At 38.2% G+C, this 14835-nt stretch overlaps 1 protein-coding gene across 1 annotated transcript in view; it reads left to right on the top strand.

Moving 5' to 3' along the window:
• Nucleotides 1-14296, top strand: part of FTCDNL1 (formiminotransferase cyclodeaminase N-terminal like) — a 158069-nt gene extending 143773 nt beyond the window's left edge. The window contains exons 5-7 of the mRNA XM_060622835.3: nt 5478-5650; nt 8621-8708; nt 11681-14296. Coding sequence (XP_060478818.2) covers nt 5478-5590 — 113 coding nt within the window. The 3' untranslated portion in view covers nt 5591-5650; nt 8621-8708; nt 11681-14296. The remainder of the gene's footprint in view (nt 1-5477; nt 5651-8620; nt 8709-11680) is intronic.
• Nucleotides 14297-14835: the final 539 nt, after the last annotated feature.

The following is a 14835-nucleotide window of genomic DNA, read 5'->3' on the forward strand; positions in this document are numbered from 1 at the left end:
TATATATTTAGAAAATAAATTATTTTTTAAAAAGGAAAAAAAATCCCTTGTGGCATAAAGGTTGCTGAAAAGTTGCTTCTCACATTGGTGTTTACAGAGACTACCTGATAAGAGTTCCTCTGTGCCAGGTTTATGGTGCATGTTTATTACCTGCTCATCTATTTACTCTATTTACTATACAGGGAATGAAGCACATTTGGAGTGGATTTTCATTATGAACACACACCAGATCCTACTGATCAGCATTTTGTTTTGTTAGGGTCAACAGCCCACCTGTTTTAATTGTCCTTTCCAGGATTCTTCAAGATAACAATATCATGTCTACTTACTTACAGTTTCTAGAATCTGCTCCCAAACCCTATATTGACCACCTTCTGAAAATCCAAAGGGAGTCTGTTCTGTTCAGTCTCCTGACATATCTCAGTGTCTTCGTGATTCAGTGATTGCCCTAAGTCACCTCACAATCATGCCTAGAAGTTCCCTTAGAATCCTGGGGTGCATGTCTGGGAGATGCACCCTGGGATGCCTGGGAGACGGAATATAGGATTCATTTAAGCAGCCCGTTCTTTCTCACAATCCGTGTATCCTTTTAACCCATGTTGGACTTCTTAAGTTTTGAAGATAATTTTCCTTGATTGAAAGGCTCCTTTCATCTACCAGCATTATACTGTCATTTCCAGTATCGTACATTTTACTTCTTGTTCACATCTGTGATCTAAATAGAGTTGAAATGATAGGTTTTATTGCCTCTGTCACTTTTGTAAGCTTTGGCTTATCAGCACATTAACGATTCTGACAATTTTCTTATACATTGCACAATTTGTGTCCTTGGTTATATGACCTTCCTTGGATTTTTTATATATATTCTTTCAAAATCTAAACTCATCAGAGTTTCTGAGCAGTCTTACTGCTGTCTTTATCTCTACATTGATTTATCATAATGTGTCGGAATTCCATTTTTAGAGCCCCCCATCTTTCTTAAGCCACGCTCTCCTTTGAAGCCTCTCTTCACAAAGCCATATTTGAATTTTCTCTAAATTGCTTTTTAACTTTTTTCATTCTTAAGGAGTTATGTTCATGCTGGTTCTTTGATCAAAAGTCTACATATTAGGTATTAGCAATTCCAAGATGGCGTGATCATTTTTTCCTGCAGTCTCTATTGTTTTTGTGTTTTCAGAAAATGAAAAATTTTAATGAATAGTATACTTTGTCAAGATAATTAGGCCAAGTAATTGATATCAGTGAGTAGCTATGTGGCAGGGGTCTGCTTGGTCCTGATTGCTCAGTTTCATTCTGTAACACAAAGGGAGAGCTGTCAATCTTGGGGTTTGCCCTCAGGGAAATGCAACGTGACTGGTCCGGCAACTTCAACTATAGCTTCGTTTGAAAAACTTGAAAGTCTACATTCATGTTGTATAGAAGCATAGAGTATACACACAGCACATTGAAATCGAGACTCCAAAGTACCTCAACATGCTTCTCCAGGGCCCTGTAATTCATGACCACAATGAGCAGAACAGCAGTGTTCCTTGTTTATTCCATCTGAGTAACCCAATAGTAGTAGAATTAAAACTTCATAAACAAGAAGACATTGAACTCTTTAACAAAGTCAACTATGTTGTGAAAAAGCCCAAATGGGTTTTTCAATGCAGACATTTTGTCGAGACGCTTAATTTGTTTGTCAGACCCCAAATGTGGGAGTTTCAACAATTGTTATTTCTTTTCCATGTGGGACATAACAATATAACAACATATAGTTAGCATGTTGTCCTAGCCTTCTCTGTTAGGTTTTGGTCGAATTCTCAATTGAAATGATGGTGATGTGTGTGATAGCTGAAGAGCGTTAAGTCAAGATATTTAAAATCTGTTAGTTTGGTGTTGCCTAAGAAAGTCCATTGGTGTGAGTGAAGAAAATATTAGAACTTTTATTTGTATTCATTCCTTATCTTTTCAATTTTAATTTTTGTGGATGTTTATAATTTATACAATACAATGTAGTAGTACATTTATAAATATATTAATAGATGAATGTAAGTATACCATGGGGGTTAATATTTATTGAATGTGGCACATGATCAAAAACTGTTGGGAGCCATGATGTTTTACATAAAAGTGGTCCATTTTTTGCAATATATATATATATAGTCCTAGAGCTTGGAACTGATATTTTGCTACATTAAAAAAACAGGGTCTCTTTAGTATTTACTGAGAAGCCAAGAGGAATGAATATGCTGGAGCGTGGAAAAACAAGTTAAATTAAAACAGGAATTTCCTGATGAGTGACTTTTGGGAAATATTAGAATTAGCCTGCTGTATAAGAAAAAACTTTTAGCTCTCCCTTAATATTTGTTCTTTTTTCCTCCTTAGTAGTGGAACCCATGATTTTTAAATAGTGCTCATTCCTCAGTTTCCCTCACTACTGGTGGTGTAAAGTGACTGAGTGGTAACTAATGGGATATAATCAAATGTGCTTTGGCTTTTCGGTGCATTAACAATTCTGACAATTTTGTGCAACTTCTGAACAGTGTCCTTACAAAGAAGGGGTGTGTCATTCTCCCCTCCCCCTTCCTGCTGGCAGGTGTAAGAGTGCAATGGCTAAACATGAAGCATCCATCTTATACCATGACTCATACTGAAGATTCACCACTGGATCTAATCTGACTAGTGATAAATTAGATCATGAAATATTTCCATGAAGTACAATATATTGAAGATTGCATTATAAAACATCTTGCATACTATGGATTGTACACTTATTATTCCACCTTTGTTTAATATTAATGAGTACATCCAGAGGTAAAGATAAAATTTCTTATAGTTCAAATAAGAAATATGAATATAGTCAACAACAATAAAAAGTAAGGGTAGCAATAAAAGAACTGTGGTTTAGAACAGAAAAAAAAAACTTGATAAGTAGGAGAGAACATTTGATCTTGGCCTGGAGCAAAAAGAAGTGACAGGGATTGGGACTCAGGGGTGGCCATGCAGGTGCAAAATATGTTCTGATGTTGAGAAAGGATTAAGTGTTCATGGGGAAGGGTAAATAGATGGCAAAGAAAATTGCCCTATACTTGGTCTGGGATAAAATACTTCTTGTGTGAGAGAGTTCACAACCAACTTTCTTCTGGGAAGAAATTAGTATTCCTGATAAATGCTTAAGCAATTTTCTGATACACTCTAATGCAATTAAGAGCTCTTCTGGGAAATCAGCTCCTGCCCTTTCAGCTGATGTGCTTTAACCAGATTAGTTTTTTTCCTGAATTCTGCCTAAAATTTTTATCTAAACAGTCTCTTTTCCTCTAACACATTCCTACCATGGTGAATCTCTGAATTAGCTTCTTTGGACTTCTTCCCTGGCAGCAAGAGAGAAATAAAAACCCAAGCATGACATTTTTTTTTTTTAGCATAATCATATTAGGACAAAATAAAGTGTGTATGTGAAGAAATAGTAGTTGATAAACCAGGCTTAATGATATTGGAAAGCAGTGAATACTAGGCTAAGGAATTTAGTCTCTTTGGTGGGGAGTGTGCAGTCACTTAAAAAGTGGCTAGAAGCACAGTAGGTGCTCAAACGCATAGCTGTTGAATCGCGTTGAGGAGTGTGCTGCAATCCCGGTAGAACCAGAGGGCCCCTTGTCTGGTAAAACACTGTGCTGAGTCATCTGGGGCCATCTCGGCAGCTTTTTCCTCACTTGACTGAAGATATGATGTGAAGTTCATCAATGACCTCCTTGAACTCCTTTGTGATTTGAGAAGCCCCCAATCTTAGCCTTCATTCTTCTTGACCCACATAGTTCATTGCCAGGGTTCTTGCTCCTCTCCTTATGAAAAGTTTCCCCTCTTAGGCTGTCATGACATTGTGCTGTCTTAGTTCTTTTCCTCTTTACCTTCCTAACTCTGACCGCCAGTCTTATCTCCTCAGTGACTTTCCTCCTCTTCTAGCCTCTGAGTACACCCTGAGGTGCTGTCCTGTGCCCTCCTCTTTCTGCACATACTTCCTCATAGGGTGTTCATACCTGATGGTACAACAGGGCCTCCTGCAGTGTAGGAAATATCTTTCACCATATCAAATGCAAGAGCTATTCCTATTAGTACCATCCTGAAAACAGTACAATAGATTTCCATGGATTTGGGCTAGGCTGAGATCTGCTTGTATGCGTGGGGCTGAACCAAATGACATCTCAATCATTTATACCTAGATGAGAATCCTATGCTTAGATCTCTGTGTTTTAACCTCACAAAATCTTTGTCTGGCTTGCGCACTGAAGAACTACCTTGGGGAATACTTTATAAATTAATATTAACAATGTGGTTCATGGCACATGTAAAACAGATGCAACTGAAAGTCTCATTTTGCAAGTCTGTGAAGTAGAATGAAAATATATGGTAGGATTTATCCAGTTTTTTCTTTCCTTTCCCATGTCTATTTCATCTCTATGCTTTGTTTATGCTTCTAATGTTGCAGTTGTCACAAGGAATTGCAGTTGTGGCTGTGAACTCCTCGAAAGCATGGATTGTATAAATTTGCATCTGAATCCCAATTAGCACATGCCTACCATCTAGTAGGTGCAAAACAAGATTTAATCAATTAAATTAAAAAGAAAATTGATGTCATTGAGAAAAAATAGATATATGTCACAGGAAATTAGAAACTAGGTAAAAGGCAAAAATGATACTGAGAAATTTTTAAAAGTCTGAATTGGACTCATGACAAATTTCAAAGAAGTGTCTGGAAATTCTGATGATTAGCTTTTATATTTTTCTATTTATCTGTCATTTTCAGTTGGCACTCCCCTCTTCCCGACTTCCTTTGTGATTGTTTTGAAACAAAACCGCAAATTCTCTGACCCTTCTGCAATACAAAAGTGGAGTCTAATTACCCTTCCCTTAAACATGCACCAAACTCAGTGAGTCAGTGCTACCAAATAGAATGAGAGGAAGCAGTCTCCTGACACACTTCTGCAGCTAGATTGGCATCAGTGACACAGGTTCCCCCTCACTCTGTATCTTAGGAAATATGCCTGAGCTGCCATGTGAGAAGTTCAGATACCCTAACGCTGCCATGATACAGAAAACATGGAGAGAGACCATCCAGAGGAGCCCCACTTGCTCGAGCCAGCGGCTGTTTGAGTCATCCTAGCTAGGGCACCAGGCTTGTACGTGAAAACACCTTCAAAACCACCCCAGGCCCAGATGCCATTTGCTTATAACCCCATGAGACCCCAAGCCACCTAGCTGAGCCATTCCCCAATTCTTGACTCACAGAAGTAGGAAAGAGAAGTGCTTATTATTATTAGACACTACGGAGTTTTGGGGTGATTTGCTATACCGCAAGGTAACAAATACTCTCGCTAAGTTAACATCAGCCAGATTCACCCATTTAAGTGCATCATGCTTTTCAAAACATGTTACGGTTTACAAGTAATAAATCTATTGATGGACTTCTAAATTTTATTTCCATTTCTCCTGTTAAATAGCAAAAGCAAAGCCCCTCTCACACCAGCTTGAGAGGTATGAATATGAAAATTCACGACTCCCTGAAGCCTTTCCAGAGCTACCAAGAATGTCACTTCATTCACTTCAAGGCTGAGGAGGAAGAGAGATGGAGGAGGACCCGGGCACACAAGCTACAATGAAAGTCGATTAGCAGGTGATCGGAGTGCACTGGCATCCCTGACACAAACAGAATAATTTTTTTTTTTAGAGAAAAGACGTGTAAGCCTTTAAAGGAGATAGTGTGTCAACTTTCCTGTGACGCAGATCATGGGACACGACACTGTGACCCAACTGGGATTAAACCTTTCACATTCTAAAGCAGGAATGATTGTGAATACAGTCAACCTTAAAAGGAAGGATTCTCTTATTTTCAGAACTTTGAGTTCTGTTCTAGGAGCTATATTCTTTGGCCTGACCAGAAGGAATTTCTATGCTTCTTTTAGGGTATATAAGGTACTTGGGTTATTTCTGGAAAGAACACCCAAGCCAAAAGATAAGAAAGCCAACTAGCAAGGGCAGTTTAGCTAATACCGCCCAAGCTCAGTGACCAATTGATAACCTTATCAACCAGGCCACTCAGGTAGGAGAAAGGGACACATGACGTTTGAGGGGCAGTTCATGAATACAGAGGGTTCTAAAAGAATCTTCACTTTTGAAGATAGCTTAATTATTTGTGGAATTTTTGAAAACTGTGGTACACTGTTGGACTTTAGCTTCTTAGGATTCGACTCCCCTGGAATATGTAAAACTGTGGGAGGAGGTTATTTCTTTCAAACTTTCTTCGGCTTGGCTATAATTAGGGTTCCTGCCTACATGTAGTTCCCTCCGCCTGGAATGCGCTTCCTTCAGCCTGCACCCATAGCCTGCCTTCCCATAAGCATATATGTCTTTGGAAGGCTTCCAAAAACCCTCCCTCCCGCCATGAGAGTTGATCACCACGTCATTTGCTGTTATCACTGATGGTGCTCATACCTCTATAAACTCATTTCCCATGTTGTGAGGTCATTATTTGTTCTGACACCACTCATTAGACTGTGAACTCCTGGAAGGCAAGCCTTCAGTTGTCCCACCTCCCCTGCTATGGATCAAATACAGATGTTATGTCTTTCTTGATTTCCTCATCCCAGTCCCTGGGCAAGTAGTGGGTATTCTCCTAATAGGCTTCAATAGCTAACCAATTGTGGAGAGACCAGAAGGCTTGTCCAGTGAATCTCTCTAGGTTCCCTGGCAGGAGCTGGCTGGTATTATTTAATACCTCTTACTTTATCAGGAGGGTAAGTGGCTGGTCTCAACTTGCCGTGAGATCTCCAGGGAATATTGGTACTGGACAGTTGGTATGTACCTCCCCTGAGCAGCTAGTAGCTGTTGTTTTTCCCCCCTTACCACAAGGCTGCTTTCGTGAGAACTCTATAAAAAGACCGGGAGCAGGGCTAGGTGCCTCTCCTGCAGTGCACCCATGGTATATCTGGCCATGCCCAGTCCAACCACCCCTCTTCCTGGGAAGCTTGAGAAAAGCGGACTGCATACATGTCTACTGACCCTCTGCATGTGTGTCTCAGTCTCTTCTGGGTGCTGATTGTGCCATGTTTGACTGGGCCCTTTGCCCGATACTAGGCCATGGCTTGGAGATCAAGTGATCAAAAGAAAATACACACATACATGCATACATACATACATACGTACGTGCATAGTTTAGGAGCTTGGGAAACAAGTGCTTTGGGTAAAAAGCTAATTTTCAAAGGTCTTCATCAATCCTATGATCACTCTCTTCTTTTCTAGATTCCTGAAACAAAAAGCCAGAAAGGCAAATCCTCTTAGTTTGCCTGAACATGTTTCCTGCAACTTCCTTGTCATTTTGATTGAGAACTCCCTTGATTTCTGCTCTTGACCCCAGTCAAAACTGATCCTTGAATTCTCTTTTGTCCTCTGCAGGCTTGGTAAACTATCATGGTGCCACCTGCATACCCAGAGAGCAGCAAATTAACTGCAGGATAATGAACCTAGTGGAAAACTGGAATGAATGAATGAATGAATGAATGAATGAATGAATGAATGAATTAAAACAAATTATTTTGTTGTTGATACCTGCTAAATTTGTTGCCACTCCATTTAGAGTAAGTTTGACTTCAGTATTCCATGCTCTAAAATAAAACATTAGGATAATTTGTCTTTGAGTAAAAAACAGGAACATCTCTCTATGTCAAATATCTACCTCTCAACTTTCTGCAAATCCTTAAACAAATTGGCAATGTGATTGTTAGCTCAAAAAGGAAACCAGTAGGAAATCTAGAACTCTCCCAGTGTATAAATCCGTATAAGAATTAATGCTTTCAGGTGGAAACGTTATGTTTTGTCTAATCACCATTTGAAATTTTAATGTTGAGTTGTGGTACTTGGCCAGGAAAACTAGTATAACAGCCTCAACATCCGGCAAAAACTCATTCTTTCAACTCGAGAGCTATTTTGGTATTGGTTTATAACATGCCTTACTCTTTACAAAGACTCTCCAAAATTATATTTTATTACAAAATTCTCTAAACCTAGCATAAAACATTGTTATCTTTCCCCCAGATAACACAGATATCGAGGAAAGTGATTTATCATTGTATGAAAGCACATGAGAGACAGAGGTAGGATAGTTTGTTCCTGGGTCTCCTAATTCTGTTCTTTTGTTATAAACTGCGTGTTGCTTCACTGGCTATATGGTTTAATGAACAAAAGGTTCAGCAGAATCTTTGGACATCAAATGGCCTTCATGAAACAATGTCTTGATGAGTTAAGTAAAAATGAATCAGAAACACATGGACCCTGCTTCCCTTGAAATATAAGAGGGAATACAAATCAAGGGAAAGAACACTTAACAAACATTGGGTTTGGGTTTCCTGAACCTGAAATGTTAAAATAATTAGCAAGGACTTATTGAGGCTGAAAAGTGATCAGTTCCAGTATTTCTAACTCAAAACTGAAATGAAGAGAGGCGGAAAGGTCCTAGAAGAGAAGGGAGTGGCCATAGGGTAGATGGAGACCTTTGAAAATTAGCTTTCCCCCAAACCACTTGTTTCCCAAAGCTCACAAATTTTGTTTTTACATATTTATTTTTCTTCTATTTTGCTTTGATTTCCAGGTTTCAGCTGAAGACATATCTAAAATGCTCTGAAATGGTTCAGCACAAGTCTTTCTGGTCTCTTCTCAAAAGCAGGAAATGACATTTGGTAAGACAATGCTCTGTTCATTTTTGAGTTGGAGATAAATTCATATATTGGCCATTCAGGAAGTTTGGTTAAGTAATCAGGTTGAATTTATTTCCTAGTGAGCTGGACTTCTCAGCATTTCCCAAACCCAGAAAATAAACTCTTTCAGAAAGCCCTGTGAAAAGTTGTAAGAAAGAATTATTTTGTAGTAGAGTACAGATTTTTAAATAGATTGTAAGCCTGAAGAAAATAATCCAAAAAACTTGTATTGCTAGAACCTGAGAGACAGCAGTTCCCTTGCTTGATCCTACGCAGTATCTGGGATTCTCAGAATCCCTTCGCTGGCCGGAATGGTCTCCTTTCCTCCTAGCGGAAGCCTCTGGAGTCAGCCCTACTTCCTCTATTCTTCCACAGTTGCTTTCCTCCATCCTTTGTGATTTTCCTGCCCACATTCAAGTCTGGTTGCAGCATGTGAAACAGTTCCCCACCACCATTCCAGAATGTACATTGCTTTTTAAAATTACTTTAGAGCTTTTATTGGCAATAATCATAGGAAACTGTCCGAGGCAACCAAAATAATAACCAAGGGGCAGTTGCAGAGCTGACAGAGTAATCCTGGGTCTCTTGGTTCCTGACTTCTTCTGTCAATTGAAAGCTCAGATGCAGTGGTCCCGCCTGATCTCAGCAACCAGAGCTCCTCTTCTGAAGTCAAAGTCCTTCCTTTCAAGATGGCCCTTGGTCAAGCCTGAAGATAACACCCAGGCTACATTATCAATGTCTCCTTACATCAAGGGGGAACTGGCCATCTGTGAAGTTTTGATTAGAGGGTATTTGTTTATTATTGCTATGCACAGCTTAGAAGTAGCCTCTTTGGGCATATTCTCATGTACCCCTTCCCACTTATGAAAAATTAATTTTTTTTAGCCGTTTCATTTAGACCTATCAGGAGGAAACTTAAAATTGTTTAACCATTTGAATATGAAACATTCACTTACTCATCAATGTATGTTTATGTCCGTTAGTCCCAAAATGTCTGGTACTATGAAAGACTACAGTGGTCAGTTTTATGATATAATTTGACTCTACACATTGTGAAAGTATTCAGCAATGCCCAAGAGTCCTGGCTGAAGAGAGCAACTTTATTAATTCATTCAACCAACACTGCCACATTGCTTCCTCTGGGGTCTCTGCTGATTATATGTTAGCATGTGACAAAAAATGACAACACTCTCTTGGATTAGGGGAGCATTATTCATGTGTATAGTGCAATCTGACACTCCCTTAGATGAAAGACCTTTTTGGCTTGAATCCGTCATTTCTTTTCCTGCAACAGTAATATTGGCTCTCTTCTATTTGAGCTCCTATTAGGAGGTAAGCTCATGACTCATGTTCTCTCATTTAATTTTTGAACAACCCAATGAAATAGGTAAAGTGAAACATATTTCATGTTTGAACAAATTTAGACTTAGAGAAGTAAAGTAATTTGCTCAATATTGAGCTATTTATAAAGTGGGAGAGTTTGAATTTGAACACAGATCCAGTGCAAAAGCATATTGTATTCACCACACTCCTCTCTATTTTATCAATTGTTCTGTATAGAATGCATGGAACTTTCAAAGAAAGGTGCTCTGTCAATAAAGTCATGATGACCAGGAAAACCAATCTCACTATCTTATACCATTTCATAGCACTTTATACCACTTTATGCTACATTATAGCATTTTATACCATTATAGGTCCACGACATGTTAGAGAGGTAGGGACATTTATGATCACCAAACATAACCGCATTTTTACATAACCGAGAACCCCCTAGAAATAGAATGTTGTCTTCAGAGTGGCACCTAAGGCAAAACCAAGACCAAGGCTTCCGTCACAGTCCCCCTCTTCTTAAGCCAGGGTGCTTCTCAATCCATTTATTCATCTGGTAAAACCAACCAAATTACAATCAAAAGAGAAAAATTTCACCAAGAAAGACTCAGAAATTATCTCACTCCCACCCCTAAGCTATCGCGTCTAAGGTCATTGACAAAGTAACCATTTCTAGAACCAGAAATTCTGTGAAGGCTCCTGAATGTTCTGCATTGGGTTCCATTGGTTGTCCAGTCTTTGGATATACTGTTATTTTTAACAGCTGGAGGTCAAGATAGAAGAAGGTAGGGCTACAGTGCTCCAAATGCTACAGGTATTCATGATATGAGCACTTGTTATAGTAGCATCGATTGAGTCCTTGTTTTGTGTTGGAGTATATAGTTGTGTTTAGAATCCCAATTCAGTAAATTTATAATAGCTTGGACTCAGAGCCAAGACTCCAAGCTCTTTTTTAGTCCTAAATAATATTTCTGTATTTTCTTTTTCTGTTTGCCACAAGTCCTAGGATTTCAGCCTGTTTTCCCATTTCAGTGTAAAGAAAAAAATAACAGTGCAACCAGTTATTTTTATTGAGGTCTTATTGTATGCAAACACTGTCCTAAGTGCTTTACATGTATTATTTCATGAATCCTTATGAAGTAGGTACTGATATTATTTCTGTTGTATAGATGAGGAAACAGATGAAGAGAAGTTAAGTAACATACCCGAGGTTAAACAATTGGTGTTTGAGATGCTCTGCACCGTATGATTTTGGTTTCTCCCTCTAGAAAAAGGTCCTCCAATTCTCTTCTTTGTCCCCAAATGCATATACATATTATATGCCCCCTTCCATCATATTAAAAAAAAATAATTGCTGTAATAAAACAGAGTAACACAGTATCAACACTGGTGAGTAGTTACAAGGTTATAGTTCTTTTAATTGTGATTTGTGGTGTGTACTTCATGACTGCCTCCTAAGATAGCAAGTGGAAGCTCCAATGGTTTCCTCTCCTCTCCTCTCCTCTCCTCTCCTCTCCTCTCCTCTCCTCTCCTCTCCTCTCCTCTCCTCTCCTCTCTTCTTCTTTTCTTTCCCTGGGGATAGCAGTTATTTACTAATCTGTGCCTTTTTATCTTGCCTGAAGGCATATCTCTGTTCTGTCCTGGAATGCCCATCACCAGATTTTTGTGTAGCCCAGAATGATCCCCTTTAGTGGAAGAAGAAGAAAGAAGAGGAGAAGAAAGAGGGGAGGAAGAAATATCCTTATCATTAAAGCCTAATCAGCTTGTTTTTCTGTAACATCTTACTGGTAAGGGTTGAGAGTGTACTGGGACTTAATTTTTCTTTTAAATGGATCTATCACCTCCCCTTGTGGAGATAGTAAAGGATAGATGCAGTCAGGATCACACGGAGCATGGAGCCATTGAAATTTTCAATGGCAACACCAGATGTTGAACTTTTCATTTCCAGCCTGTCAGTTGTCCAGGTGTTGATCTTTTGGAAGCAGGCAGATACATTTCATGCAGAAGTGAGCTACACTGTTTTCGTTGCTGTTGTTGTTTAATGACCTAGTATCATACTGATACTTCTGTGTGTTTAGATATAGATAAAATCCTAATTAAAATCGGAAAAACCAAAGAAGTCACTGGAACGGGAAGATACATGTCTTGGCTCCGCCACTAATTAGCTTTGTGATTTTGGCAGATTCTTAAACTTCTCTGGGACTCAGTTTCCTGGTTTTTAAAGTGAGGGGAAAAAAAATTTAACATTTCTGAGGGAACTTTTCATTCTCGCATTCTTTGATTTATAGGAACCATGTGAATGAGAGAAGGCTTTTACAAACTTGAAAATATAGTACTGTGGGGGGAGTGTATCTTCTGTTATTTTTAATTTTATCAGACTTTGTTTGATTCTGAATATTAAAACAGAATTGAATATTTTTCAATTAGCTTCATGTATAGTACCAAACAATATTTAATTGAGGAAGAAAAAAAAAGCTAAAAACTACTATTGGTGGTGGTGGTGGGGGGGGAGAAGTATTTCAGTTTTCTTAGACATTAAATGGCTCATTCAAAGCAACATTTTGATAAATTGTGTAAATGAGAGAGGAACATATGGATTAAATTTTCCTTGAAATACATACGCACTTAAAAATTAAGAAGAAAAAGTGCTTGGCAAAGCCCATTTGGGGTTCTGCCAAATGGGAAACATTTTAAAAATAGTTGAAAATGCAGTTCTATCTCAAAATGCTGCCATATTCACCCATCCTTATTGATTATATATTTTTAAATTTGTAAATTACTCTCCTTGTATTTATTTTTGCAGTTTGTTTTATGCCTGGGGGGCTTGCTCAATTTTGTTACCTTTTTTTTTTTTTAAACATAAAACATGGTCCATCAGTCACTGAAGAGCAAATCGTAGTATCTATCACTCCCTGTGAGATTCCCGTTACTTAGACTTCTGTGGAAGTTTCGGTTTGATCTCTCCTGGTGTAACAACTGGCATTAATCCATATTGCTATAATGAAACACTCCAAGGAGCAAATACAGGGGACCTGGTCTTTGAAGCTGTGTTATATGGTAAGTAACTTTCTAGTAAATCATAATATTACAGTAGAAGAGCTTTGAGGGAAGACAAGCCTTGAGTTTCATGACTATGTATAATTCAAAACCAGAAAATCAAAAGACTCAGACATGACATTCTTCTGGATCGACAGAAGAGCTTCGCTGTCTAATGGATCCCATGCTACAACTTGAAGAAGAAAAAAAAAAAAAAAAAGATTTTCTCAAAGATCTTTAAAGAATAGATTTGTGGTCAAATTGGCAGCACTTCCTAGTTTTAAGGGTTGAGTTTACCTGAGTAAAATGAGTCAGTGCAATTTGTATAATTATTCCACAGCTCACTGTAGACAGACACACTGTGGAAGCCACACCTCCACAGAGAAATGTACAGATTCAGGCCATTAGGATATCTTCCTGAAACCTGACATTCTGGGTGAGAGTCTTCTCCCCTCTCCCTGCTTCTCTCTCCCTTTTTTGTAATCTAGTACTTTTCACAAGAATGCTATTTTGTCATGAAAATATAAGAAAACAAGAACATTTTCTTAGTGTTAAAACCTCAGACCCTAGGAGATGACACCATCAGATACAACATTCTATCCAGGATATGTTCAAGGCAACAATTAGATTTATTTTCAGAAGATAGTAACAATATCTTATCCTTTGAGACTAATCTTAGAATACAAGAGTATGTTTTTATGGCTGGGTTATCCTTTTTATTCCTAGTATCAAAATGTTATATGTTATTTTTAAGAGTTACTTTTCAATTAATTCCTTATGCTTTAAAGATAAACTTTCTTCATTAGGCTTATCTATTTTATCCACACAAAATGGCAAACAGAATTTGTACAATTTTGTGTAAGAACTCAATAACAGAACTGAAGACCTGGCTGACACCCTTGGAACTTCCCATGTGCTTGGTTTATGTTTAAAGGGCTATTCAACATAACAGAGTATATTTGAAATACAAAAGAAATCATTTTGAAATGCCTTATTCCATTTACTTGGGGAATGTGGTAAATAATGGTTTTTTTGCTCTCTGGTAACTCAAACATTTTTAAATATATATTATTCTATTCTTCAGTTCATTTGTTTGAAATGTAGTGGCCTATTCAGAAAACCTGAAAAAGAAAGAATACATGTAATTATTTTGCTAATGGTATCATGGGCAATTATTTCACTTGATGAATAAAGAAAGCCAGGTACTTACATGCCTTCCTCCGTTGTAAGGTGTTGATTTGTCATACTTAGGTCAGACCCACATATATCCTTATAGTCAGGAAACTTAGATTATCATCAAAGTTTCTTGGTTACTAAAAGAAATTACTTTTTAAAAAATTAAGTTTATTGAGGTATCACTTTACATACAATGAAATGCACCCACTTTAAGTGTGCATTTATTTTATTTTTTTAAATGTTTATTTATATTTGAGAGAGAGACAGACAGACAGACAGACAGTGCAAGTGAGGGAGGGGCAGAGAGAGAGAGAGAGGGAGATACAGAATCTGAAGCAGGCTCCAGGCTTCCAGCTGTCAGCACAGAGCCTGACGCGGGGTCAAACCCACAAACTGTGAGATCATGACCTGAGCCGAAGGCAGGCACTTCACCGATGGAGCCACCCAGACGCCCCTTAAGTATGCATTTAGATGAAATTTGAGAAATGTGTGCATCTATGGAACTACCATCACCACAATCAAGATATAGAATATTTGTACCATCCCCAGAAGTTCCTTTGTTTCC

The sequence above is a fragment of the Panthera onca genome, chromosome C1 (genome assembly GCF_046562875.1).
Source record: "Panthera onca isolate mPanOnc1 chromosome C1, mPanOnc1 haplotype 2, whole genome shotgun sequence".
Classification (NCBI taxonomy): Eukaryota; Metazoa; Chordata; class Mammalia; order Carnivora; family Felidae; genus Panthera; species Panthera onca.